At 46.1% G+C, this 26,713-nt stretch overlaps 1 protein-coding gene across 1 annotated transcript in view; it reads right to left on the reverse strand.

Moving 5' to 3' along the window:
• The window catches only part of STK32B (serine/threonine kinase 32B), a 386,337-nt gene that overhangs the window by 56,047 nt on the left and 303,577 nt on the right, over nt 1-26,713 (reverse strand). The window contains exons 5-6 of the mRNA XM_055435021.2: nt 25,387-25,424; nt 10,561-10,650 (exon numbers count right to left, since the gene is read on the reverse strand). Of these exons, the coding sequence (XP_055290996.1) occupies nt 10,561-10,650; nt 25,387-25,424 (128 nt within the window). The remainder of the gene's footprint in view (nt 1-10,560; nt 10,651-25,386; nt 25,425-26,713) is intronic.

A 26,713-nucleotide genomic window follows, 5' to 3' on the forward strand; every position in this document is an offset into this window, starting at 1 on the left:
GTCCCACATTGCCGGTGGAGTCTTTACCAGCTGAGCCACAAGGGAAGCCCAAGAATATTGGAGTGGGTAGCCTATCCTTCTCCAGTGGATCTTCCTGACCCAGGAATCGAACCTGGGTCTCCTGCATTGCAGGTGGATTCTTTACCAACTGTGCTATGAGGGAAGCCCAAGACAGGTCTACTTGTAACAAAATATTTGCAAGATTGGTAGGCTGAAAACTATAAAAGAATCCAAGGTCATCTAAACATATGGAGAGAGATTCTGCATTCATGGATTGGAAGACTCAACATTGTTAGTTTGTCACTTCTTTCTAAACTGACCTACAGATTTAGTGTAATCCTAACAAAAGCCTCCAGGACTTTTTTTTTTGGTGGGGGGTGGATAGAAATCAGCAATCTGATTCTATGATAAAATTTATATGAAAATACAAAGGATATAGGAACAGCCCAAATAATTTTGAAAAGAAGAAATAATTGAAGGACTTTTACTACCTGATTCAAATATTACTATGAAGCAACTGGAAAAGTATGAGATTGGCCAAAGCATAAACAAATAGATCAATGGAACAGAAGATAATCCAGAAAATAGACCCACACATTTATGGTCAATTGAGTTTTGATGAAGTTGCAAGGCCAGTGCAATAGAGAAAAAACTGTCTTTGCAACAAATGGTGCTGGATAGAAGAACAACTGAACAGTCTTTGCAAATAAATGAACCTTCACATCATATTCGAAAGTGAGCTCAAAATGGACTATAGCTCTAAATATAAAACCCGAAAGTATAAAACTTCTTTGAGAAAACAAAGGAGAAAATCTTTGCGACCTTATGTGAGGGAGGAAAAGATGTTTAGATATGACAGCCAGTACATGATCAATAAATGAAAAAGAAATTGGACTTTATTTGAATTTAAAACATCTGCCTTTTAAAAGACTCTATTAATGTAATAAAAAGATAATCCACCGACTGGTGAAAATGTTTGCAAACATGTCTGGTAAAGGACTTATAACCAGAATATATAATAAAACCCAATCAATCCAATAAATTAATGGGCAATGATGTGAACATGTACTTCACAAAGAAGGTGTATGGATGGCAAATGAGCAAATGAAACATGTTCAACAGTTTGTCAACTTCTTATAAAGTTAAACGTACACCTATATAAGATCCGAGAATCCCACTTCTAACTCATTATTCTATAGAAATAGCAACTTAAGTCAATCCTAAAGGAAATCAGTCTTGAATATTCATTGGAAGGACTGAGGCTGAAGCTGAAGCTCCAATACTTTGGCCACCGGATGCAAAGAGCTGACTCATTTGAAAAGACCCTGATGCTGGGAAAGATTGGAGGTAAAGGGAGAAGGGGGCGGCAGAGGATGAGATGGTTAGATAGCATCCCTGACTCGATGGACATGAATTTGCGCAAACTCCAGGAGATAGTGGAGGACAGAGGATGAGATCATGGAGGACAGAGGAGCCTGGCGTGCTGCAGTCCATGGGATCCCAGAATCTAACCCGACTTCGCAACTGAGCAACAACAACTAGAAACTAAAGTTCGTATAAAAACCTGTATGTAAACAGTTTATCTTTAATTTTGTAAAACTGGAAACAAGTCAAATGCCCTACAGCTGGTGGATGGATAAACTGATTATGTATGTTCATTCCATATACATATTGGATGTATATTTGGGGCTTCCCTTGTGGTTCAGCTGGTAAAGAATCTGCCTGCAGGGTGGGAGACCTGGGTTCGATTCCTGGGTTGGGAAGATCCCCTGAAGAAGGGAAAGGCTATCCACTCCAGCATTCTGACCCGGAGAATTTCATGATCTGTATAGTCCATGGGATTGCAAAGAGTCAGACATGACTGAGCAACTTTCACTTTCACTTTCATTCATCCAAAGGAGTCCTACTCAGCAAGCAAAAGGAAAACTAGTGATCCCCAAAACATAGCTAAGTCTCAAACACAGCATTCTGAGTAAAAAATAAAAAAGCTAGATTCCCAAAGTTATAGACAATATGGCTCTGTTTTTATGACTTTCTGGACTAGTCTAAGCTGTAGGGGTACTGACCACTAGCTCCCAGGGACTGTGATAAGAGAATTTTAGAGGCGCTGGAACTATTTCTCTGTCTTTGTTATGGCGGTGGCTGCGTGACTGTATGTGTTTGTCCAAATTCACAGCATTATACACTGAAAGAGTGCATTTTGCTGCATGGAAATTCTTTCTCAAAAACAAACATCTCAAACTATATATTTATTGGTTTGATGATTTGCAAAGTGATTGTCTCTCTCACAAAGAGCCAAACCAATGAGGGCAGGAATATTTTGTTCACAGATGTATTTTCGGCCTGTAGAACCCTGCCTGGCATGTGGAAGGTGCTCAACAAATCTCTGTTGGATGGATGGATGGATGACTGGCAGGTTCTCAGGAAAGATACTGGTCTTGGAGCCTCACTGACCTGAGTCTGAATGCTGACTCTGTCACTTTCTCTGGCACAGGGGGCAGCACGTTTCACTTCCTTTAAACTCCATCATTTCTACAAGGAAAGCACAAGTGTGGCCATGGGTCATGGCGCCTCCACAACCACCTGTGTTTGCTCACTGGGGAAAGAACCAGCCCGCTGATCTCCCAGGGCACTCCCCCCGCAACTCCCAACCAATCCAGCTGCAAACGTGAATTAGGATCTGTTTTGAGTCTGTTTTCCTGACTAGACTGCAAGCTCCATAAGGCAAGGAAATGTCAGATCTGGTTCTGGATTCCCAGGGCTTAACATGTACCAACTAATCAAGCGTCTGAAGGATAACAATGACAAGCGCAACACTAGTAATGTTGGCTGGTGGTGAGATATATCTACACTTGGCTTTAAGTCATGTATCGGTCTTCCACAGTCATATCATGAAATCCTCACAAACAACTTACTAAGGCCAGTTGAAAGTGTTAGTCAATCTGTGTGCTTAGAAGTTCAGTGTCTGTTAGTGCTTAGTTGTTAGTGTCCGACTCTTTGTAACCCCATGGACTGTAGCCCTCCAGCCTCCTCTGTCCATGGAATTCTCCAGGCAAGAATACTGGAGTGGGTTGCAGTTCTTGAATTACCATTAGTCCCATTTCTCAGATGAAAACACTATCAGGTCCCGTGGTTCGTCCTTCACCATGCTGGGTGCTTTATGTCCCTTATATTGGATAACGTAATTTATCTAAGTTCACCTAGTCTCTAAGCAGAAGATACTCAAACCGCCCCATGCTGAAGCCCATGCTTCATCGGGACCCATTCCTGGCAAGCCCAGTTACCTGTCTGCTTCTCCAAGGACACCCTTGAGGCTAATTCCATGAGTCTAATCAGGACCGTGTCTGGCATTGGCATTTCTGCTGGTTCCATGACCCTTATCATGGCATTCAAGACCTTGGTGCTTTGGTCTGTCTCATCTCTCCCTCCCACCTCCTCTTATTCTATGAAGTTATTAAAAAATAGGACTGCTAGGGTCTCCCAGACCACTAACTTGTGACTCCCCCCATGCCTTTGCATGGACTGGAATGGCCTCTCCTTACCCTCACCCGGCAGGTGAGCTGTGAACACACCTGTGAGTCTAACTCAGATGGTCACATTCTGGGGAGTCTGTCTTGACAGGGACAAGCTTACATGCAGGCCTTCATAGCTGTCTGCCCCAGAGATGCTGAGTCCCTGGGGCCCAGTGCCTGACTCTGAGCCCTGCACCCCTGACATGCCCATTCCATGTTTGCTGAAAGAATGCTCAGTTCTTCCTCTCACTTCAGACGGATAAACTGAAGCCACAGGCAGCTGCTGGAACATTTTTTACTTCTAATCTGGCACCTTTCAGAGTTCTTTTTTTCTCTGTTTGTGAATTCCATCTGCTTTTTTAATTAATGAAAATTCAGCTCTATGCAAATGTTTCTTCTGGGATCATTCTTCATGAGCAACCTTTGGGAGCTTACTCATCAGCACGTTCCCTGAATGCATGTTTGGAACATTCTGGGAACTTGTTATTGGGTCTTTGAACCAAATAGCTCAAGTGAACGAAGTCAACAAAGCTGCCACTTGGTAGCAGGAATTTACAGCCCTGGGAACTGCAGGATGTGACTTGATTGAGTTTTCCCCTCACCCTCATCTTCTCTACTAACCTTCTACTGCCTGGCACTGCCAACCCCTGTGGTCTCTGAAATTATTTGCTTTTGGTAAATAAGTTGCACTTTCCAAATCTCATAAAAACTTCTCCTGAACATTTGTTTATCAATTCAGTACCGAGATCCCTTAATTAGAAGGACACCATAAGTTCGGAATCCCAGGTACAGCTGGGATAATGCACTTTTCTCTTGTCTGAGAAACGTGGCTTTCTGATACAAGAACTCAGTGTCAAAAAGGCAACTTGATATAGTGGCAAAAGCGCGAACTGTGGAGGCAAGTGTCCATCAACAGACAAATGGATAAAGAAGATGCGTGTGTGCTAAGTCACTTCCATCATGTCTGACTCTTTGTGACCCTATGGACTATAGCCTCTAGGCTCCTCTCTCCTTGGGATTCTCCAGGCAAGAATACTGGAGTGGGTTGCCATGCCCTCCTCCAGGGGATCTTCCCAATCCAGCTATTGAACCCACATCTCTCATGTCTCCTGCATTGGTCGGTAGGCTCTTTACCACTAGCACCACCTGGAAAACCTAAAGAAGATGAGGTGTGTGTGTATATCATATATCTATACTGTGGAACATCACTTCACATAAAGAATGAAATAATGTCATTTACAGCAACATTGATGGGCCTAGAGATCGTCAAACTAAGTGAAATAAACCCAACAGAGAAAGACAAATACCATATGATATTGCTTATACGTGGAATCCAAAAAAAACTATACAAATAAACTTATTTACAAAACAGAAATAGACTTATAGACATAAAAAGCTTATGGTTATCCAGGGAAAGTGGGGGAGGGAAAAATTAGGAGTTTGGGATAAACATATACACACTACTATACATAAAATAGATAACCAACAAGGACCCACTACACAATGAAGAGGACTACACTCAATATGTTGTAATAACCTATGAGGAAAGAAAGTGTTGAAAACAATACTTTTTAACATTCTCTTTCCATATATATATATGCAACTGAATTACTTCACTGTATACCTGAAACTAACATAACATCATAAATCAACTATATTTCATTAAAACTTTTTTAAAAAAAGCAGGGACTTCAGACCCATATAGATGTGGCTTCAAATTCTGGCTCTATCCCTTGGCAGCTGTGTGATTCAGCATAGGTTAATTAACCTCTCTGGGCCTCAGCTTGCTGCTGCTGCTGCTGCTAAGTCACTTCAGTCGTGTCTGACTCTGTGTGACCCCATAGACGGAAGCCCACCAGGCTCCCCCTTCCCTGGGATTCTCCAGGCAAGAACACTAGAGTGGGTTGCCATTTCCTTCTCCAATGTGTGAAAGTGAAAAGTGAAAGTGAAGTCGCTCAGTCGTGTCGATATAGAAAGCTCTTGTGGATCTTCTGGGGATTAAATGTGATGACAGACATGTGGTGGGATCACAATACATGTAGGCTTTCTTCTCCCTTTGGAAGGTGGGGCCACTGTAGAGAGTGGCCAGCTGGGTCACCATGGGCCTGCTTTCCCAGAGGCTAAGATTCAGGACAGAGGAGCCTCAGACAGGTGTGGGAAGCCGAGGCACCCAGGAAAGTCTGCTCTGAATGGCGGTAAAGCAGGGGCCAAAATGTCAGCGTTGGGAGAACGCTGTCTTGAACTTCTCCAGTGGGCAAGAACCCAATTTCCTAGAGATCAATTTGCTTTTTGGAAATGGCCTAAAGGCAGTGGGAACTAATCTATAGGATTATGGAGGCAGCTCCAAATGGGAGATTCTTCTCCCCTCTTCTACATGTTCCCTCCACGGATGATGACTCTTCTGGCCTCTCACCACCCCTTTGGGCAAGATGCTCCTGGGCTTAGAATCAGTGCTTTTCTCTCCCACTGCCTTGGCTTGCTGCATCTCCATGACGGTAACTCTCAATGCACAGACTGAGTCCACATCACTCTCCAGTCGCTTGGAGTACATCTGAATGTCCGGAAGTCCCTACAGACACCTCACCTTCAAATCCATCCTTCCCATCATCCCTCGCACTCGCCCCTCCTGTGGTGTTCTCTGCACGGGAGCCTCCCTGGAATCTACTCTGCTGCTAGACCCAGAGGCCTGGAGGCAGCCTTGCCCCCTCCTTCACTGCCATTCTCCATTTCTAAGCCCTGCCCATCTGACCTCTGTTGGATCTTACTGCAGTGACCTCCTTGGATAGAATTGCCCCAGATCTGGATTCTTCTGGAAAGGGATTTCAGAAAGATCGTCAACAATGAAAGCTGTATTGGGGTCTGTATTTAGCATCCCAAGGGGACTCTGAAGTAGACAGATCTGCTCATATGTATACCCTCTGCTGTTCACACTGACTTGGCTTTGCTCTCACCCTAGATGGCAACCTGGGCAGGTCACCTCTCAACCCACTTTCTCGACTCTAAAAATGGGAATAAATAATTGTGCCTACTTCATCTTTATGAATGGCTTCCCAGCTGGCGCTAGTGGTAAAGAACCTGCCTGCACATGCAGGAGACATAAGAGACATGAGCTTGATCCCCGGGTTGGGAAGATCCCCTGGAGAAGGGCATGGCAACCCACTCCACAATTCTTGCCTGGAGAATCCCATGGACGCAGAAGCTTGGCAGGCTACAGTCCAGGGTCACAAAGAGTCAGACACAACTGAAGTGACTAAGCATGCGCACATGTTTATGAGGCTTAAATAAGGTTATGGATAGAATGCCTGGCACATAGTAAATACTAAAAAGCATTGTTTTACTATTATTTATTGTCAAACTTCATTTATGTAATTTATTTATTAAGTTAATGGTGACTAACACAAGGAGTCAATTCTGGAGACGTGATGACATAGTTCTTGAATCTCCGCAATCCACATATAAACACTGGCAGAGCAGATACAAGATAAAGCAAAAACCATGGGCAACACTTACTATAAAGCTAAGTTGTTCCCACAAACCCCAAAGTATAAGCAGATGGGAACAAACCAGCAGCAGTGATAAGCCCTCTATGGCAGTGATGTCTGTATAAAAATAACACAGCTGATGACGGACGGGAGGACAGAGAACTCCGAAAGAGCCGGCAGACAGTGACTAGAAGAGGAGCCAGTCTGAGAACAGCAGCTGAAACGGGGAGAGGTGTGTCCAGCCCCAGCTCAGGTGAAGGAAAAGTGTCCTTGGGGAGTTCTGCTTAAGTTGGAGTCTGGGACACAAAATCCCTTCAATCAATCCAGCCAGAGCTCTCTTCTAGGAAGGATCCCAAGGAGAAACTGTTGGGAGTGAAATCAAAACTAAGCAGGATCGGGGCCCTACAGATGAAGGAAAGGAGAAGTCCAGATAAAAGTGGGCAAGAGGACTGGGCGAGGAAACCCCAGGTAGCAAGCTGCCTAGGGACATGACATGTCACATAAACAATAGAAGAAGAGGCAGGTCGGTTGGAGAAGCTACCCTGAGCCATACCAACTTCTAAAGATTCAGGAAAACCAACATTACATGAAATTCCATGCAAAGGGATTGTAAGAGAAAGGATAATGGCAAGCAGAACAACACTGTACAATGAAAATACCTCAGAAAAGACAGTGTGGTGGATTGTTTCCTGAATGGTTCCCAAAGGATCAGGCCATCAGGTACCCACACTCTGTGCAGTCTCCTCCCATGTGGGTCCTGGTCTTTGTCACGTGACTTGCTTTGGCCAATCGGACATCAGGAAATGTGAAGCAAGGAGAGGGTTGGTAGGCTCTTGAGAGTTGAGTTTTCCTTCTTGAAACTGCTGCCATCATGTGAGCAAGTTCACTCTAGTCTCCTTGATGATAAAAGACCATGCAGAGAGGGGCCTGTTCATTTCAGGTGTCCCACTCCAGTACGCTTGCCTGGAAAATCCCATGGATGGAGGAGCCTGGTGGACTGCCGTCCATGGGGTTGCTAAGAGTCGGACTCGATTGAGCAACTTCACTTTCACTTTTTACTTTCATGCATTGGAGAAGGCAATGGCAACCCACTCCAGTGTTCTTGCCTGGAGAATCCCAGGGACGGGGGAGCCTGGTGGGCTGCCGTCTATGGGGTCGCACAGAGTCGAACACGACTGAAGCGACTTAGCAGCAGCAGGCTGGCCCAGCAGCTGAATGAGTGGGCCTAGCCAAAACCAGCAGAAAAACCACTCAATCAAGTGGCAGATGTGAGAAATAAAAAATTGCTACTGTTCTAAATATCTAGGTTTTGACATGGTTTGTCATCAGCAATTGATGACTATGGAGACATTAAGAATGAATAATATAGACATTAAAAATTATGAAGACATGAAAGAACATGTAAATTACAATTTAGATACTCAGAAATCTCATAAGAGGACTCGTGAAACACAGAAACAAAAGGAAAATTATTTCATAAATAAATACTTCATGAGAGAGCACACACAAAAAATACAACAGAGATTGCTTTAAAATAAAGAGAAAGATAAAAAATTGAGAAACAATTTGAACATAGGAAGAAAGACAAAAGATTTGAAAATGGCAAATGTTGAGGACTGGCAGAGAAGACCCAACATTCAGGTAATAGGGATCCTTAACAAAGAAAAGAAAGTAAAAGAACAGAATGTGTATTAAAGCAAGAGACATTTCTGGGAGCTTCCCTTGTGCTCCAGTGGCTACGACTCCATGTTCCCAATGCAGAGGGTTTGGGTTTCATCCCTGGTGGGAGAACTAGATCCCGCATGCCGCAACTGAATATCCCACAACAAGACCTCGTGTGTGTGCTAAGTCACTTAAGTTGCACCTGACTCTTTGTGGTCCCATGGATTGTAACCCACCAAGCTTTTCTGTCCATGGGATTTTCCAGGCAAGAATACTGAAGTGGGTTTTTATGCCCTCCTCCAGGAGATCTTCCCGACCCAGGGACCAGACCCATGTCTCTTATGTCTCCTGCATTGGTAGGTGGCTTTTTCTTTTTTAACACTAAGCCACCTGGGAAGCCCTCATAACTAAGACTCGGTGCAATATGACATTTTCATCAGAAGTCCTACAGAAAAACCAACCTGAAACTACACTGGAAGAGCAAAGTGTACTTAAGAATATAGACCTGCAATGACCAACAACCAAACTATATTCTGCACTGCTGGACTTCAATGCTTCAGTGCTTATTTTTCCCTAAGCTTGAGCCAAGCTGGAATCCAGATTGCCGGGAGAAATATCAATAACCTCAGATATGCAGATGACACCACCCTTATGACAGAAAGTGAAGAAGAACTAAAGAGCCTTCTGATGAAAGTGAAAGAGGAGAGTGAAAAAGTTGGCTTAAAGCTCAACATTCAGAAAACTAGGATCATGACAACCGGACCCATCACTTCATGGGAAATAGATGGGGAAACAGTGGAAACCGTGGCTGATTTTATTTTTGGGGGCTCCAACATCACTGCGGAGAAGGCAATGGCAAGCCACTCCAGTACTCTAGCCTAGAAAATCCCATGGATGGAGGAGCCTGGTAGGCTGCAGTCCGTGGGTTCGCTAAGGGTCGGACACGACTGAGCGACTTCACTTTCACTTTTCACTTTCACACATTGGAGAAGGAAATGGCAACCTACTCCGGTGTTCTTGCCTGGAGAATCCTAGGGACGGGGGAGCCTGGTGGGCTTCCGTCTATGGGGTCACACAGAGTCGGACACGACTGAAGTGACTTGGCAGCAGCAGCAGCAACATCACTGCAGATGATGACTGCAGCCATGAAATTAAAAGACGTTTACTCCTTGGAAGAAAAGTTATGACCGACCTAGATAGCATATTAAAAAGCGGAGACATTACTTTGCCAACAAGGTCTGTCTAGTCAAGGCTATGGTTTTTCCCGTGGTCATGTATGGATGTGAGAGTTGGACTATAAGGAAAGCTGAGTGCCGAAGAATTGATGCTTTTGAACTGTGGTGTTGGAGAAGACTCTTGAGAGTCCCTTGGACTGCAAGGAGATCCAACCAGTCCATCCTAAAGAAGATCAGTCCTGGGTGTTCATTGGAAAGACTGATGTTGAAGCTGAAACTCCAATACTTTGGCCACCTGATGCGAAGAGCTGATTCATTTGTAAAGACCCTGATGCTGGGAAAAATTGAGGTCAGGAAGAGAAGGAAACGACAGAGGATGAGATGGTTAGATGGGCATTACCGAATCAGTGAACATGAGTTTGGGTGAACTCCGGGAGTTGGTGATGGACAGGGAGGCCTGGTGCGCTGCGGTTCATGGGGTTGCAAAGAGTCGGACACGACTGAGCGACTGAACTGAAGTGAGCTGAGCCAACCTTTCTGACTGAGGAAGCGTTCTCTAGAAAACAGAGGAGGAGAAGGTCTTCCTGGCAAAGCAGACAGCTTAGGTAAGGGCCAAAGGCGTGAGAGAGTATGGCTGGGGTCTGGTGTGGGGGTGGGAGGCGGGGTGAGGGAGGGGTGGGATGTAGCAGGAGAGGAACGCTGAGGCCTGAGGGGGCCTGGAACACTCACCCATGTAGGGCTTGGTCCCGGCCATGGAGGAAGCCTTTTCTGCGCCTTTCACGACTGTCGCTATGTTGAAGTCTGTGATGTGAACGTGTCCTGGAGACAGAGAATCAGAAAAAGCAGTTAGCAAGAGCTGCAGGCAGCTGGGTTATCTCCCGTCTGATTTAACACTGTGGTCTGCAGGGGGCGGGGGCGGGGTGTACAGGAAGAAAACATTAGAACTTTTATTTACATTTGTATTTATTTGATACTTTAGAAGTATCTGTTTTGGCCACATCATTGACAATAGCCAAGCTATGGAATCATAATAATAGGTGGTATCATAATCACAAGTCAATCCTAAAGGAAATCAATCCTGAAAATTCACTGGAAGGACGGATGCTGAAGCTGAAACTCCAATACGTTGGCCATCTGATGTGAAGAGCTGATTCACTGGAAAAGACCCTGATGCTGGGAAAGGTTGAAGGCAGGAGGAGAAAGGGATGACAGAGGATGAGATGGTTGGATGGCATCACCGACTCAGCGGACATGAGTTTGAGCAAGCTCTGGGAGTTGGTGATGGCCAGGGAAGCCTGCTGCAGTCCATGGGGTCACAAGAGTTGGACACAACTGAGAGACTGAACTGAAGCCACGGAAGCAACCTAAGTGTGCATCAAAGGATCAAGGTGTGGTATGTGCATACAATGGAATTTACTCAGCCTTGAGAAAGAAGGACATTCTGCCATTTGGGACAATAAGGTTGGACCTTCAGGGCATTATGCTAAGTGAGAAGTCAGACAGAGAAGGACAGATACTGCAGTGTCTCACTTTTATGTGGAATCTAAAAAAAAAAAAGAAAAGCCAAACTTATAGAAACAGAGAGTAGAAAAGTGGTTGTTAGGGGCTAGAGGAGGGGGAAATAGGGAAAGGTTGGTAAGAGGGTGCAAACTTTCAGCTCTAAGATGAATAACATTCAAGGATAATGCAAAACACGGTGACACTTCGCATAAGGCCCTCCAGGTCCATCCTCGTCGCTTCACATGGCAAGTGTTCGCTCTTGTTTTAAGGCTGAGTGGTATTCCGTTATATATCTAGACCACATCTCCTTTACGCCTTCGTCTGTTGGTGGACCGAGCTGGTTTTAGTGTAGGTCCCCAGATTCCCCGGAGAACCAATACTGACTACTTGGCTTTTCCTCCTTCTCCCCTCCCACCTTCCTTCTGACACTTTCTTTTCTCCCTTCACCCGCACATCTCCTTGCCTCCTTCCTCCTTGTCCCTCTTCCTTCCCTCTTAGGGTACTTGGCACCCATGTCCCATCGGCTGCCATTACTTTAGGCTGGGCAGGAAGTGGTTTCCACCCCAAGCCCCCTCCCTACTCAGTTCATCAGTATCGTACTAAGGCCCCCACTGGCCAGAGCAGGTGGCCAGAATGAGGAGTCCTCAGGGCGTGAGCATCCTCTCTACACCCCTCCCCCACCTACTGTTTTCCTGAAAGGAGTCTGGTCTCACGTGTCTCATTTATTTATCAGAAGCTTCCACTCTCTGGACCAGCGCCTCTAAACTTTAACATTTGTATTATGTCCTCAATATAAATACCAAGCTCCCTGAGGCTTGGTTTTCTTATCTGTAAAATGGGGATGATGATAACAAAATATACATCTCAGGGGGCTGTGGGGAGGAGTCAGAGAATTAATACACAAGAAATGGTTACAGCATACTGACACACAACAACGAAGGCATTTTCTATAAGCACTGCTCTTGGCAGCATTTTCCTGCCAAAGTGTGGCTCCAATCCCATCTCCATCTGGGGCCAGTCCACCCCTGCACCCTCCCATTGCCTCAGTTCTAGTACTAACAAGCAAGTAATTTCAAGTCCAGTTTCAGACTGTGAGACATGTGAAAGCAGCTGGACACTTGAGCGGTTTCTGCTCCCCACACCTGCACCGCTCCAAGCACAGCAGTACCTTTGGGAAGGAATTCTGGAATCTTAGAATATGGATGGCTGTTATGTGGTTTCACTTCTCCCACTCTTAAAATTCTTTAATATCTGCATGATGACAGTAACGCCAGCTCATTATAATAAATCACAGAATACATGTTTGAGTCTCTCCTTTCAACACCCGAGCGTCTCCTCTACCTGCCATATAACCACACTGATTCATTTAGCTCCTCCATTCTTTCTCACTTTCGCTTATGCAAATGTATATCCACATATCACAGGGCTTTGGTTTGTTCTTGCAATAAAGAGATCATACTCCATCAGTCATTCTAAAAGTCACTTTGCTTTTAATTTGACTTTGGGATGGAGCATGTGTCTCCAGGTGGCTTTAATAGTTGGCTCAGGCTGAGCCTATGAACCAATCGGGGCCTGTGAAAACTGGGGAGATGATTTTCTAGGGGGTTCAGGAAAGGAAAAGTTTTCTTCTTTTTCCTTCCAGAGCTATCTAAAGTGATATTCTCTGCCTTTGCCTGGTGTGATGTGGGCATATGACCCCTGCCCCCAACTGTAGAAGCCATTGGGTACCACAAAGAAAGACAACCTAAAGATGAAGCCCATTCTTGGAGAAGGCAGAGCTGCAAGGACAACAGAGAAATGATGCCAAAGCCTGATCAAACCCTGCCTGAAGCTGCATTCCAGTGGGCTTCAGTTATACGTGCTGAAAACCACGTAGCTTAGGGCGATTTGAATTGGGCTCCTTGTTGTCTGCCACACACTGCTGGTGTCCTAATTCATGCAGCCACTTACCACAAGATTTCAGCAGGTTATTTCACTCTATAAGCCTCCTTCTAATATTAATAAGTACCTGGTAGAGTAATTGTAAGCATTCAACAAGGTGTTTAGGGACTGAGGATGTGACCTTTGAGCAAAGACCTGAAGAAGAGAGGCAGCAAGTCAGTGGACTTCTGGGGGGAGGAGTGAGATGGCTGAGGGAGCTGGCAGTACAAGGATCTTGCAAGGGCCAGCAAGGAGGCCAGAAAGAGAAAGGGGTCAGGAGGCTTTTGCCCCAAGCGTGAGGGTTTTGAGAAAGAGAGACACAATCCCACTCATTTGTATCACTTTGGCTTGTGTGTGGATTACTGGGGCAAGATTCAAAGCAGGGAAACTGATAAAGAGGGGAAAAAATGCATCCCCCATCTATGTAAGCTGCTATTGTTTAAGGTTGCATAAATGGTACAGAATTGATGCTGAAGTTCATGTCAGTCCTTGAAGAACTTTTGTCGGGGGTGGGGTATGGCTACCCACCTCCTTTTTATAAAAAGATTTTTTGGATGTCGATCATTTTTAAAGTCATTCTTGAATTTGTTACGATGTTGCTTCTGTTTTAGGTTTTGGTTTTTTGTCCCTGAAGCATGTGGGATCTTAGGTCCCTGACCAAGGATTGAATTTGCACCTCCTGAATTGGAAGGTGAGGTCCCAACCACTGGACTGCCAGGGAAGTCCTGCGCTTCCCCTCCTCAAGCCTGAAGTTCTAGAGACCAGTGACCCATCCACGGTCAGCAGCTGAAACGTGGGGAGCTGTGTTTTGTCTCTAGTCTCTTTCGGGAGGGCGTTTCCATCCGCCCCCATTGCCCCCTTCAGAGTGGAGTTGCCCAGCCCTGTCCCTGTTTCCCCCTGGCCCTCTGGGGTGGAGGCTCTGGGGCAGCTCTGAAGCAGACCTGTCTGCCCAGGAATTCACCTCCAGCAGGAGTGCCAGACAGCAGAACCCCACTTTTGATTTCCACACCGCGCTAGCTGATGAGCTGTAACTTCCTGGTGTGCCTCCTTTACCGGTTGAGTCAAGATGTGGGAAAGTGAAAATTAGTGCCATATGAGGTCTCCTCTGAGCTCCTTCTCAGGAGAATGGAAATTTACTACAAAGTGTGCAAATATGAACCGAGTTTTCGGCCATTTGCTTTCTGTAAAACATTTAGAACTTGGTGAGAGAATGAGCCCAGTATATGGTGTGAGCTCCATTAGTACAAGTTTGAATGAGAATCCTCAACAATTGCCCTCCCACCCCTGTTTATGCATCCTGTACTCCAGCCCTGCTCTCTCCTTTCTCTGAAAACATGGAAATTCATCATACCTCCAAGACTTTGACACCGTTCGGAAAGCTTTTCCCTCTGCCTGGCAGCTGGCCCAAGAGTTGTATTACTGATGGATGGACATCCAGCCTTTGCTTGATTGCTTCCATTAACAGGAAACTCACTACCATGAGGGGGTTGTGTCTCAGTTGACTTGCTCTGCTAAAACAGATTACCATGGACTGGGTGGTGTAAACATCAACATTTATTCCTAAGTCTCAGAGCCTGGAAGTCCAAGAGCAAAGTGCCAGCATGGTAGGGTCCTTAGTTTCTTCCTGGATTACATGGCAGGTTTCTTGCTATATCCTCAAATAGTGAGGAGAGAGCAAGCTCCGGTCCCTTCACCCCATTATAGGGCACAAATCCCATTGTGGGGGCTCAAATCCTTTGACTTCTTCCAAACCCAATTACTTCCTAAAGGCCTCAGCTCCAAAAGCCATCACATTGGGAGTTAAGTCTTCAACATACCAATTTAATGCCATGGACATTTAATCCATGGCAGACTTACTGGTTTTGGCCTCTCTCCTGGACCCCCCAACTCCTCTGCCTTTTCATTTCCATCCTAGCATCCACTATGCTATATCTGCTGTGTCTATCTCCTTGAGACCAGGTACCCTCCCTCGTTCATTTCTATGTCCCCTGAATGTCAGCACTGGCCTGACCTGGAAAATATACTTAACAAGTGTTTGTTGACTGGCTGACTTACTGACCAAATAAAAGATGGAATGAAAGAAATACGGTAAGCAAATTCTATCACCTGTCTTCATTCTTTACTTCTTAGAGCTATCATGATATTTATAGGAGTTGACAACATTCCATTTTTTACTTTTAAGACTACAGCAGCGTCAGTTTTTCAACCAGATCTCAGACGATGAGACTCCGCCACTATCTCTGTGATTTTGTACTACCTGGGGCCAGTGTCAGGCTCAGCATCTGCATGAAAAGTGTACGGAATTGAGAAATGGACCATAAAGAAGACTGAGAGCCAAAGATTGATGCTTTCAAACTGTGGTGCTGGAGAAGACTCTCGAGATCCCCTTGGACAGTAAGGAGATCAAACCAGTCAATCCTAAAGGAAACCAACCTCGAATATTCATTGGAAGGACTGATGCTGAAGCTGAAGCTCCAATATTTGGTCACTGTTTCGAAGAGCCAACTCACTGGAAAAGACTGATGCTGGGAAAGATTGAAGGCAAGAGGAGAAGGGGACAGCAGAGGATGAGATGGTTAGATAGCGCCGCTGACTCAGTGGACATGAGTTTGATCAAACTCCACGAGAGAGTGAAGGACAGGGAAGCCTGGTGTGCTACAGATTGTGGGGTGGCAAAGAGTAGGACTCAACTTAGTGACTGAACAACAACAACAATCTGTGCACTTGGGGGACAGGCACTTACACACTAAGCACGTATCAGGTATCTGTGCCATGGAACTGGGGGACGGGATGATGGGCATTATACAGGGCTGAAGTTCCATCCACAGTCCCGCACTGCGGTATAATTACTGATGCACAGAATCAACTCAGCATTACCAGTAGCAGTGACTCCTACTTTGAAGACTGATTCCTGCATTTTCCTTACATATTCCAGGAGAAAGCATCCAAAGCATCCTGAATTTTGCTGTATTTTCACTTGCTTCTCCTGCAGCCACATTGCACAAGTGTCTGTTCCTGCCCCACCATGCTCCCTCCCTTCCCTTCACCCCTCTCAGCTCCTGAAATGAAATAACCTTAACTCTGTGTGGATATTTACCAAATGAAGGAGGACAGTGGAGTGATCTCACTGGGACCAGCAAGGCCACAACCTGGGAGAAGGTGAGATTTTGCTTGGGAGGGGACAGTCAACCCAGTGGCAGACTTTATTCAGTGCAGAGTAAGTTCTCTTTAGATCTGTCCTCAGAAGCCAAGACTGGACTTCAGGTAGTAGCCATCAGAGGGCGCTAGACCAGAAGTTAGGATGGCAAGAAGTCCCTGGGTAAGAGATGATCTTCTACCACATCATTTTTTTGCCTTGATTCCCTGACATTCAGAGTCAAGTCTCCTATGAACATCTGTCTCCATCTTAGGTGGTTCACAGGGTGTACAACGTGCCTAAGCCAGAGGTCTGAGTGGTCCTGCTGAAAAGATGCAGCTGGATGCCCAAGGATGCCCCAGAGGATGAGAACCCTGGCTGTGGATCCAGCTGCCCCACCCATGGCAGGCCCCAGAGCTCACTGCTGATGAAGCTAATAATATCTGTACTTCTGAGATGCTAGTGTGATATAACTCTGGACGCCGATCTTCCCCTTTGGATCATGCATCCTAAACACTTTTCCTTCCTCCCACTTCTCTTCATGGAGATCATACTGGACTTCAGGATAGTGGCAGAAAGAGAGAGAAAAAAAGAAGGAAAGAAGGAAATAAAAAAAGAAAGGAAGGGAGAGAGAAAGAGAGAGAGAGAAGCAATCTAATCAAATTCTGGTACCAGCTTATTCAGGCTTCACTTGGCTTTACTGCAGGAGGAAGACTGACTGTGCAAGGGCAGGCCTTTGCCTGATGTAGAATGAAATGACCCTCTGATTTTCTTCTGCTTTATTTGCTTTGACTTCCTTCCATTTGTTGGTCATATGGTAGGAAGGCAGGACTATCAAAAAAGTCTGTGTGTTCCCAGATCTCCTTAGGCAGAAGAGAACAAAAAACTGGGAACAAGGAATGTAAGGCCTGGGATTTCCTAAGCTCCTAGACTGAGATTTTGGGGAATTCCCAGCTGCAGTCCATGGGGTCATAGAGTCAGACACAGCTAAGTGATGAACAACTCTGCTGAGATGAGTTTCAATACCTTCCCCCAGATATACCATGATTTTATAAAATCTGCCCAAGCTTCACATCCTATTTGAGTTGATCCTGCTTAAACACCACCTTACTCAAGGCTTTTGAATGAGCTCAACATTTCTGTTTCTTTCCCCTTTCTCTACTTCTGTGGCTTTTAATGTTAAATCACTAGATTTTGGTTAATTCGTTACTAGCATAGCCAAGGCTACCTGACCAATGTGCTCCCCTTCCATATGTATGTTGATATATGACTTTACACAACCATACAAAGCACAAGGAATCAGATGCAGAAAGGCTTTTAGAACACTTTCTCAGCCATGATCTGCTCTTTGCAAGGACTCTGAGGGGCACTGGGATAGAGATTATCTTTTGACACTTAGTATCCTTTTTCACTCCTTTCTTTCCTGCCCCCTGTATAATAAGGACAAGAAAGAGAGAGAGAGAAACAAACAAACAAACATGTCTTGACTCTCTTGCAGCTAGGATACTGGGCAAGATTTGGATTCCACCATTCAAATGCATGCTGTTCAAATGCACTCAGACAAGATTTGGAATGGGGTTTCCCTGGTGGCTCAGACGGTAAAGAATCCACCTGCAATGCGAGAGACCTGGATTTGATCTCTGGGTCGGGAAGATCCCCCGGAGGAGGGCATGGCAACTTACTCCAATATTCTTGCCTGGAGAATCCCCATGGACAGAGGTGCCTGGCAGGCTTCAGACCACAGGGTCACAAAGAGTCAGACATGACTGAGTGACTAGCACAGCACAAGGTTTGGAAGTAGAAAGTAAGCCAAGGGAGAAAGCCATTTGAAGGCTGGAGTTATACCGTCTCAAGCCAAGGAAGTATGCATGTCACCAAACCAGAAGCTAGGGCACAGAACTGACACCTACCCATCCCTGTTGCCTTCAGAGGGAGCACAGCCCTGCAGACATCTTGACCTTGGATTTCAGTCTCCAAGACTGTGAGAAAATACATCTCTGCTCTTGATTGCCTCTCAATTTGTGGGACTTTATTCCAACACTCCTAGGAAGCTAATACTGGTGGCTATTTATCGGGGGGTCATGAGAGATTCCTTACACAGGGTCTTCAGGACTTCAATGCATCACATTGTACTAGACACTTCCTTCCACTCCCAGCAGTCTTCAGAAACAATCTCAATACAGCCCTCCCAAGGATCCCAGTATAGCTTTAAACTGCATTCCTAAGCTTTATCCTTAAACTCCTGGAACCCTATCTAGAATAATGACACTAACTCTTGGCTGCTCAGACTTAGCAGAAATACCTCTGTCCCTCAGTTTGCCCCGGTGGTTCTCCCCACTTCCATCTCAGCTGTTCCAATCCCTGTATCTCAGGCTTCAGCATCAACACACGCCTTCTGTTAATTTCCTGGACTCTCTTCCTGCAAGATGGAGACAGCATGACACACACAGTGTTCTGATGAGGGGGATGGGGGTGTCGCTGCTGCTGGATATTGCCATTCTGGGGAGCACTCATCACAATTATCAACAAATATGTTAGCAACAGATGGAGAGGCAATTCTTCAAAAGGAGTCCAGTGAGTGTGTGCTCTGAAACATTGTCTATTAATAGAAAACTGGAGGTATAGTAAAGCCAACAGATTAAGAGACAACTGCCCTTGAAAAGACAAGCAGGTCATTCACGGTTCCTAAGAGGAGGGGATGCATCATGCCATTGGGGGACATGCTGGGGAAGCACCAGGGTTGGGCACGAGACACAGGGACAAGCGAGAAAATGTGATCAAGAGCCTCTCTGGTGGTTTCTGTGGGAAGGAACAGGAGAGGCAGGGCAATTAGGCTTAGGACTGGCTAGTCTGAATAATTTCAGGAGTTTCTGGGGGTACAGGACTGTCCTTGGTTATCTGGACCCTGGCACAGGGAAGCTTAGGGAAAGTGGACGGTGGCCTGGAGTGTGCAAAAGTCAAGCATCTGCAAACAGGAAATAGAAGACACAGTGAATACGATGAAAAAACAAATTCACTCTGCTGGTGTGCCTTTACTAAGGATTCTAAAGCTCCAGGTGAGGTTTCTGACGCCCAAGTTTTCATCCCAAGTCCACTGAGAAGAGTGAGTTCTACATTTCACAGCCAGCTATCCTGAGACCACTGGAGCTTTCTCACTGGCCTTCTGGAATGCTCTATTGCCCTTCCCAATGCTCTGTTGACCCCATGCATTCTGCAGGATCCAGCAAGCCCTCCCTCCTTCTCCTCCCAAGCCTCACTGCCCTGGTGTTCCTGTACCCTGTCCTGCCGAGCACTGGCCTTGCTGGGTCTGTATCATTCTATCCCTCCCCTCAGCCCTGGGTATACCTTAGAACCACCTGGTAACTTTAAAAATCCCACTTTCTCCTGCAAGATGAGTCAAATAGAACTTCTAAGTTTGGCCCTAGGCATTGGCACTTTTTATAGTTCCTATGTGATGTGCAGCCATGGCTGAGAAACACTACCCTAGACTGTGAGGTTCTTGAACACAGGGGCTCTGTGTCCTTGGGTCACCTGGCACAATGCCTGGCCTACAGCAGGTCTGCAAAATGAAGGAATCACTTTTTTGCATACAGAAGACGAAAAAGCTACAGCTGTCTCTTGGTATCTGCAAGGGACTAGCATCAGGACCCCCAGTGATACCAGAATCTTTGGATGTTAAAATCCCTTGTATAAAGTGGTGTAGAATTTACCACTTGGGCACACATGCCCAAGTTTTTTCAACTTTTAATAATTAATACAATGCAAATGCTATGTAAATAGTCATAAATACAATGTATATGTTATATAAATAGTTGCCAGCAGTGAATTCAAGTTTTGCTTTTTGACACTTTTTGGAATTTTTTTCCCCAAATGTTTTTTGATCTGAGATTGGCTGAATCTGAGAACGTGGACCCCTCAGATGCAGAAAGCTAACGGTATACGGTTAGCAAATTTGAACAAGAGCCTTCAGTGACACTCAGGGCAAAATGCAAGCACTGCTCTTCTGTCTCTGACTCCCAGTTCTTTGCCCATTTTGAGGGAAGTCAAACTCCAATACTTTGGCCACTTGATGCGAAGAGGTGATTCATTTGAAAAGACCCTGATGCAGGGAAAGATTGAGGGCAGGAGAAGAAGGGGATGACAGAGGATGAGATGGTTGGATGGCATCACCGACTCAATGGAAATGAGTTTGGGTAAACTCCAGGAGTTGGTGATGGAGAGGGAGGCCTGGTATGCTGCGGTCCATGGGGTCGCAAAGAGTCAGACACAGCTGAGTGACTGAACTGAACTGAAAGCTCCCCAGTGATGCTTTCAAACTGTGGTGCTGGAGAAGACTCTTGAGAGTCCCTCAGACACCAAGGACATCAAGGCTAAAGGAAAGAGTCCATCCTAAAGGAAATCAACCCTGAGTATTCATTGGAGGGACTGATGCTGAAGCTGAAGCTTCAATACTCTGGCCACCTGATGTGAAGAGCCGACTCATTGGAAAAGATCCTGATGCTGGGAAAGATTGAAGGCAAAAGGAGAAAGGGGCAGCAGAGGATGAGATGGTTGGATGGCATCACCAACTCAATGAACATGAGTTTGAGCAAGCTCTGGGATATAGTGAAGGACAGGGAAATCCTGGAATGCTGCAGTCCACGGGGGTCTCAAAGAGTTGGACACAACTGAGCAACTGAACAAAAATAACAAGTTCCCCATGTGTTAAAGACCAGCACCGCGACCTGTGCTAGTGACTCTTCCTTTTCTATGAGCACCTTACAGATGATTGCATTAATCTCTGCAATTCTTCCCCCCTCTTGGGATCCATCCTTCTTGGGATGCAACTTGGCAGTGCCCAACCCCCCAATTGGTTGAGTCTTGTGACTTGCTTTGTCCACTGAGATGGCAGCAAATGTGACACAGGTGGAGGCTGAGTGATTGGACTTTCCCTGCTCCTTCTCCTGCTCTGGTCATGCAAGGTCACATGGGGCTGACTTGCCAGAGGATAACCCATGAGCCACTGGGCTGAGCTGTCTCGTCAATGAACAAAAGTCATGGTGTACCAGCCAGCAGCCAGGTGAACCCTAGACATGGCAGTGAGCATAGCCAATGCCACTGCAGCTGCCTAGCTGACCCTGTTGGACCTCAGTCTTAGCAGCAAGCCCTGCCTATGAAAGCTTCAGAGACCTGTGAGCTTAACTGGATGTATGTTTGTGCCATTCATGTGGTTATTCATCACCCAGCATCACTGTACCAAGAGGAAATTAAAAGCAATCCCTTCCCCTTCCCCCTACAGTTTAAATTCCCTATTTCCTCAAGCACTTTGCCCTAAAGCACACTCAGCTCTTCTCCTCAGACTACTCTAGGATTTTGCCTCTTCCTTCGAAGTCCTTTTACCTCCAGGAATGGTCTCCTTTGGGCTTCTCAGGTGGCGTTCGTGGTTAAGAACCTGCCCACCAATGCAGGAGACATAAGAGACATGGGTTCGATCCCTGGGTCAGGAAGATCTCCTGGAGGAGAGCATGGCAACCCACCCCAGTATTCTTGCCTGGAGAATCCCATGGACAGAGGAGCCTGGCAGGCTACAGTCCATAGCGTCTCAAAGAGTTGGACACGACTGAGCGACCTAGGATACATATGCTATCTCTCTGCTTTTGCTGTTAGCCATGAGAGCCCAATCTCAAAGGAGAATTAGCACCCATTCTAGGAGATGAATCCAGCTTGGAGGGCAGGAAAGCAGGGCAGACACTGGGGGAGCAGAGTCTTCCATAAGTCTTGGATTTTGTATAACCAGCAGATCTTGAACATTTTTAATAAAAATATAAATGTAGTTATTTAATTATGCTTATGCTTCATTGTAAACACAGCAACCAACTTGTTCTCTGATAAACATTTAATGAGATTCATCAGCAAACTCTTTAAATAGGAACACACAGTTAACTGTTTTGTAAACTTTTTTTAATGCAGTTAACAAAAGGCTAAGGAGATCCAATGTACAGAATGGTGATTGGAGCTAATAATACTGTATTGTGGAGTTGAAATTTGCTAAGAAGGTAGATCTTAAATATTCTCACTATTCACACAGCAAAAATGCAACTGTGATTGGTGATGGATATATTAATTACCTCGATTGTGGAGTTGATTTCACAATGTATATGTGTATTAAATCATCATGTTGTATACCTTTAAAAATCACATTGTAGAACATATTGTACTACATATATATCAGTTTTTAATTTTCCAATAACACCTCAATAGAGGGAAAAGAAAGGCAACAGTAACCAAGAAAGAAAAAATAGAAAAGCTAATGAGAGTCTATCTGCTGTCATAAATCAGAGAAAGGAAAACCACGGTCACAGCCTCCTCTCCTGTCCTTCTCTCCTGGGGAGGAGACTTGTATTTTCTGAGAATCTCTGCTCCTGATTTTCCTTCTGCACTTTCTGAAAAGGCACCCACTGGATGCTAAAGCTGAAGGAGGGGAGGGTATCAGCTACTCACTCCTTAGTATGAAATAGTGTTCAGTGCTCTGTTTCCACACCAAGCTTGATAAAATAGGAGCTTAGAGACAAGAGAGAAGGGTCCAGTAAAAGGTGCTTGGGGTGTGTGTGGAATGCTGCAAAACCATAGTGCAGGGTCAGGACACTGTATAAGGGGGGTGGTGAAGGACAGGGTGTGGTGTTGGAGAAGACTCTTGAGAGTCGCTTGGACTGCAAGGAGATCCAACCAGTCCATCCTGAGGGAGATCAGTCCTGGGTGTTCATTGATAGGATTGATTTTGAAGCTGAAACTCCAATACTTTGGCCACCTGATGCGAAGAGCTGACTCATTTGAAAAGACCCTGATGCTGGGAAGGATTGAAGGCAGGAGGAGAAGGGGAGGACAGAGGATGAGATGGTTGGATGGCATCACCGACTCAATGGACATGGGTTTGCGTGGACTCCAGGAGTTGGGGATGGACAGGGAGGCCTGGCGTGCTGCTGTTCAAGGGGTCGCAAAGAGTCGGACACAGCTGAACCACTGAACTGAACTGAAGGACAGGGAGGCAATCTGAAAAATGGGAAAGGGCTGAGGTGGAGAGGTGAGGCTGAGTGCAGACGGGGAGGAAGGAAAGGATGGATGCAGATCCAGGAACTCAGTAGTGAGGGAACACAGAGAAGGTGGTGTGAGCTGTGGCCTGAGGCTGTAGCGTCAGGCAGGAACTGTGGCATCAGGCAGGCCCAGCTACCCCACAGGCTGCCTGAATCTCATTTCTTTGTAGATGAAGCGGCTGAATTATTCCTATTGCCTGGTGTTCCCGTCTTGATTTTGCTTTCCAGAAGGAAAGCTGCCCAGGGCATGAAAGGTCTTTGTCCCAAAGTCTCTTTCAGTCAGTAGGCAGGGCTCCAAGGATTCCAGCCAGAGCCCTGCTTCCCAGGCACCTGGCTTCCAGGACAGCCCTGCCAGGGGTCCTGCATCCCTCAGCCTGGGCCTCCGCTTGCCTCCACCTTACGTGCTTCCGTGGTCTGAGCAGAGAAAGGATAGGGGAGGCTGTATAAGCTAACACAGCCCTCATGAGTCCCTCTCATGTCCGGTGCAGGGACAGCAGCTGACTTCACCACCTCGTCTTAGACCTTCCCTGCCCTGCCAGGTGGATTTACTTCCGTGATGTGACCTGCCTAAAGACACACAGTGAGTTGGGGAACCAGCTGAGACTCGGGTCTGGGCTTCCTGACTTTTACATACAAACTGGGGACCCTGATTTGCATCCTCAGCTCCACCCAGTTTCCCTGGCATCCTGAGGTTGTCCTTGCCCTTCCATCAGGAGCCCAGGGATTTCAACTCACTGCCCCAAGGCATTTGGTCTGGTTTTAGCCTCTGGCGGGAGATTGGAGCACTGACAGTCCCACCCACCATTCCCACTCTGCCTCCCAATACCAAGGGGTTTACACAAGGAGGTAGGATTCCCTCAGACACACGAGTCCTAGAGAGGCTTCGAGCAGGGGCCACAGCATCAGCCTGCCTGGAGTCGGGGAGGGATGTCTAGCACAGCCGTGTGGAAGAGTCGACAGATTCATCTCTGGATGATTCAGCAGCATCTCATGGATTTTCCCCCACCTGCTCACTCCAGCCCACCTTCCCCCAAGCCCTTGAGGGATTAGTTCCTGAAAGAACATCAGCAAATTAAGTCTTCAAGTCTGCCATGATTGGACGCTGGCGTGGATTGCAGTGGACTGTCAGTCATTGCTGGGTTGTACCCCGGACTCGCGGTCCTAACTTGCTTGAATACCACATCCTGGGGGTTGACTCAGAACAATGAGGGCCAGGTTCTTTAAAGCAGGGTCTGTCCTCTGCTTCTTACCAAGCTCCTCTGGGGATTCTGATAAGACCAGAGTCAGAGAGCCACTGAAAGGGAACTATCTCCATGGATCAGCAGTGTCAGGCTCAACTGGGAGCGGCGAGAAACGCAGAGTCCCAGATCCAACTCAATCTACTGAATCAGTTTAAGAAGCTGCCCTGACTCCTCATGAAAGCTTGAGAAGCCGGGGTGAGGAAAGGCTTTAGCGGATTACTGATGATTGATGTCTAGCTTGCCAACCATACTCTATCCCATTTGATCCCATGACAACCAGGAAGGTGGGTACCATTTCCCTATTTTACCAAAGAAGACATGGAGGCTTTGAGATGTGAGTGAGTGACTTTTCTGAAGCCCTTAGGTTCACAGGTCGGGGAGCAAGGGTGGGAGACTCAGAGCCTCCAACCCTGTGTCCCATTCCCACTTCTGCCCTGTCATTCTCACACCAAGATGTGAACAATGATGTCTTTGGATGTGAAAACTTCAGACACGTTGGACTCGACTCACTGCAGCAGGGCACAGACCAGAAATTTACACAGGTGTTCATTCACCAGGATTGAAACAAGAAAGGCTTTCTAGTCAACTGTAAAATCCAACTCACCAGGAAACCGCCTCCCCCCCAGATTCCCAGAGCCTCAAAATTCCCACTGAAACAGTCTCTAGAAAGCATTCATAACAGGCTTACCATGTTCATCCAGCAATATGTTGTCTGGCTTGATGTCTCTGCAAGAGAAAACAGAGAAGCTGAAAATATGATTCCTTGAGTGTATGGAGGAGCACAGGTCAAACATGACAACTGGGGACAAACACCTGACCACACCCAGTGTGCTCGTCTCTCCCCCGGCGTGAAGGCTCAGACAGCAAGCTGGACTGTTATTATTATTACCATAGCAGAACCCCGTGTTCTTGCTTTTCTTTTCCTGGAACTGCAAGTGGATTGTGTGAGTATGCTTTTTCCTGAATGTTTTAATGTCTGGCCAGTTGACTCCCAGGAGTGACTGCTCACTGAGCCCTGCGTCTCTTCAGTGGGTACAGACACTTTTGCTTCCTGGTGGAATTTAGCCCTCCCCCCTTGGTAGGTACTAACCTCCCAGGTTTAATGGCCTTTTTTCCATAGACCTGGGAACTGTGGCTCTAGGAGGGTCAGTAACTTGCCCAGGTCAGAGATGGACAACAGCCTCTCCTAGTTTTTGTATGATCTCAGGAGATGGGACATTTATTATAAAGAAGTGAATGGATCTTGTGTTTCTAAAATCTGTGATTTTAATATGGAGCTTCGGAAAGCACATGCATGTTCATGATGAAGGGCTGAAGATGTCAATTTAGTTTCTCGAAAGATCATACCCAGCAATCAACTAGTTTTTGTAGTTTGTGCGCTTAGGAGGGTTTCTACATTTTTCAAGGACTGTAAGTTGACTCACTGGAAAAGACTCTGATGCTGGGAAAGGTTGGGGGCGGGAGGAGAAGGGGACGACGGAGAATGAGATGGCTGGATGGCATCACCGACTCTGTGGACATGAGTTTGAGTGTACTCCGGGAGTTGGTGATGGACAGGGAGGCCTGGCGTGCTGTAATTCATGGGGTCGCGGAGAGTCGGACACGACTGAGCGACTGAACTGAACTGAACTGAAAAAGCAAAATAAGACACACAAAGCAAAAATGAAAAGAAATGTATAAAACACACTGATGTGGCTCTCAAAATCTGAAATAGTTATTATCTGGTCCTTTTAGAAGGTTGATGATCCTGTTTAGGGCTTCCCTGGTGGCTCAGATGGTAAAGAATCTGCCTGCAATGCGAGAGACCCAGGTTTGATCCCTGGGTCAAGAAGATCCCCAGGAGAAGGGAATGGCAACCCACTCCAGTATTCTTGCCTGGAAAATTTCACGGACAGATCAGCCTAGCGGGCTATAGTCCATGGGATCGCAAAGAGTCCGACACAACTGAGTGACTAACACTTTCACTTTTAGGGTAACACATTGGGCCATGTGCAACAAAATCTGGTCTAGGCAGT

This window comes from Moschus berezovskii, chromosome 5 (genome assembly GCF_049115385.1).
Source record: "Moschus berezovskii isolate FMDL1 chromosome 5, NW_MosBer_1.0, whole genome shotgun sequence".
In the NCBI taxonomy this organism is placed as follows: Eukaryota; Metazoa; Chordata; class Mammalia; order Artiodactyla; family Moschidae; genus Moschus; species Moschus berezovskii.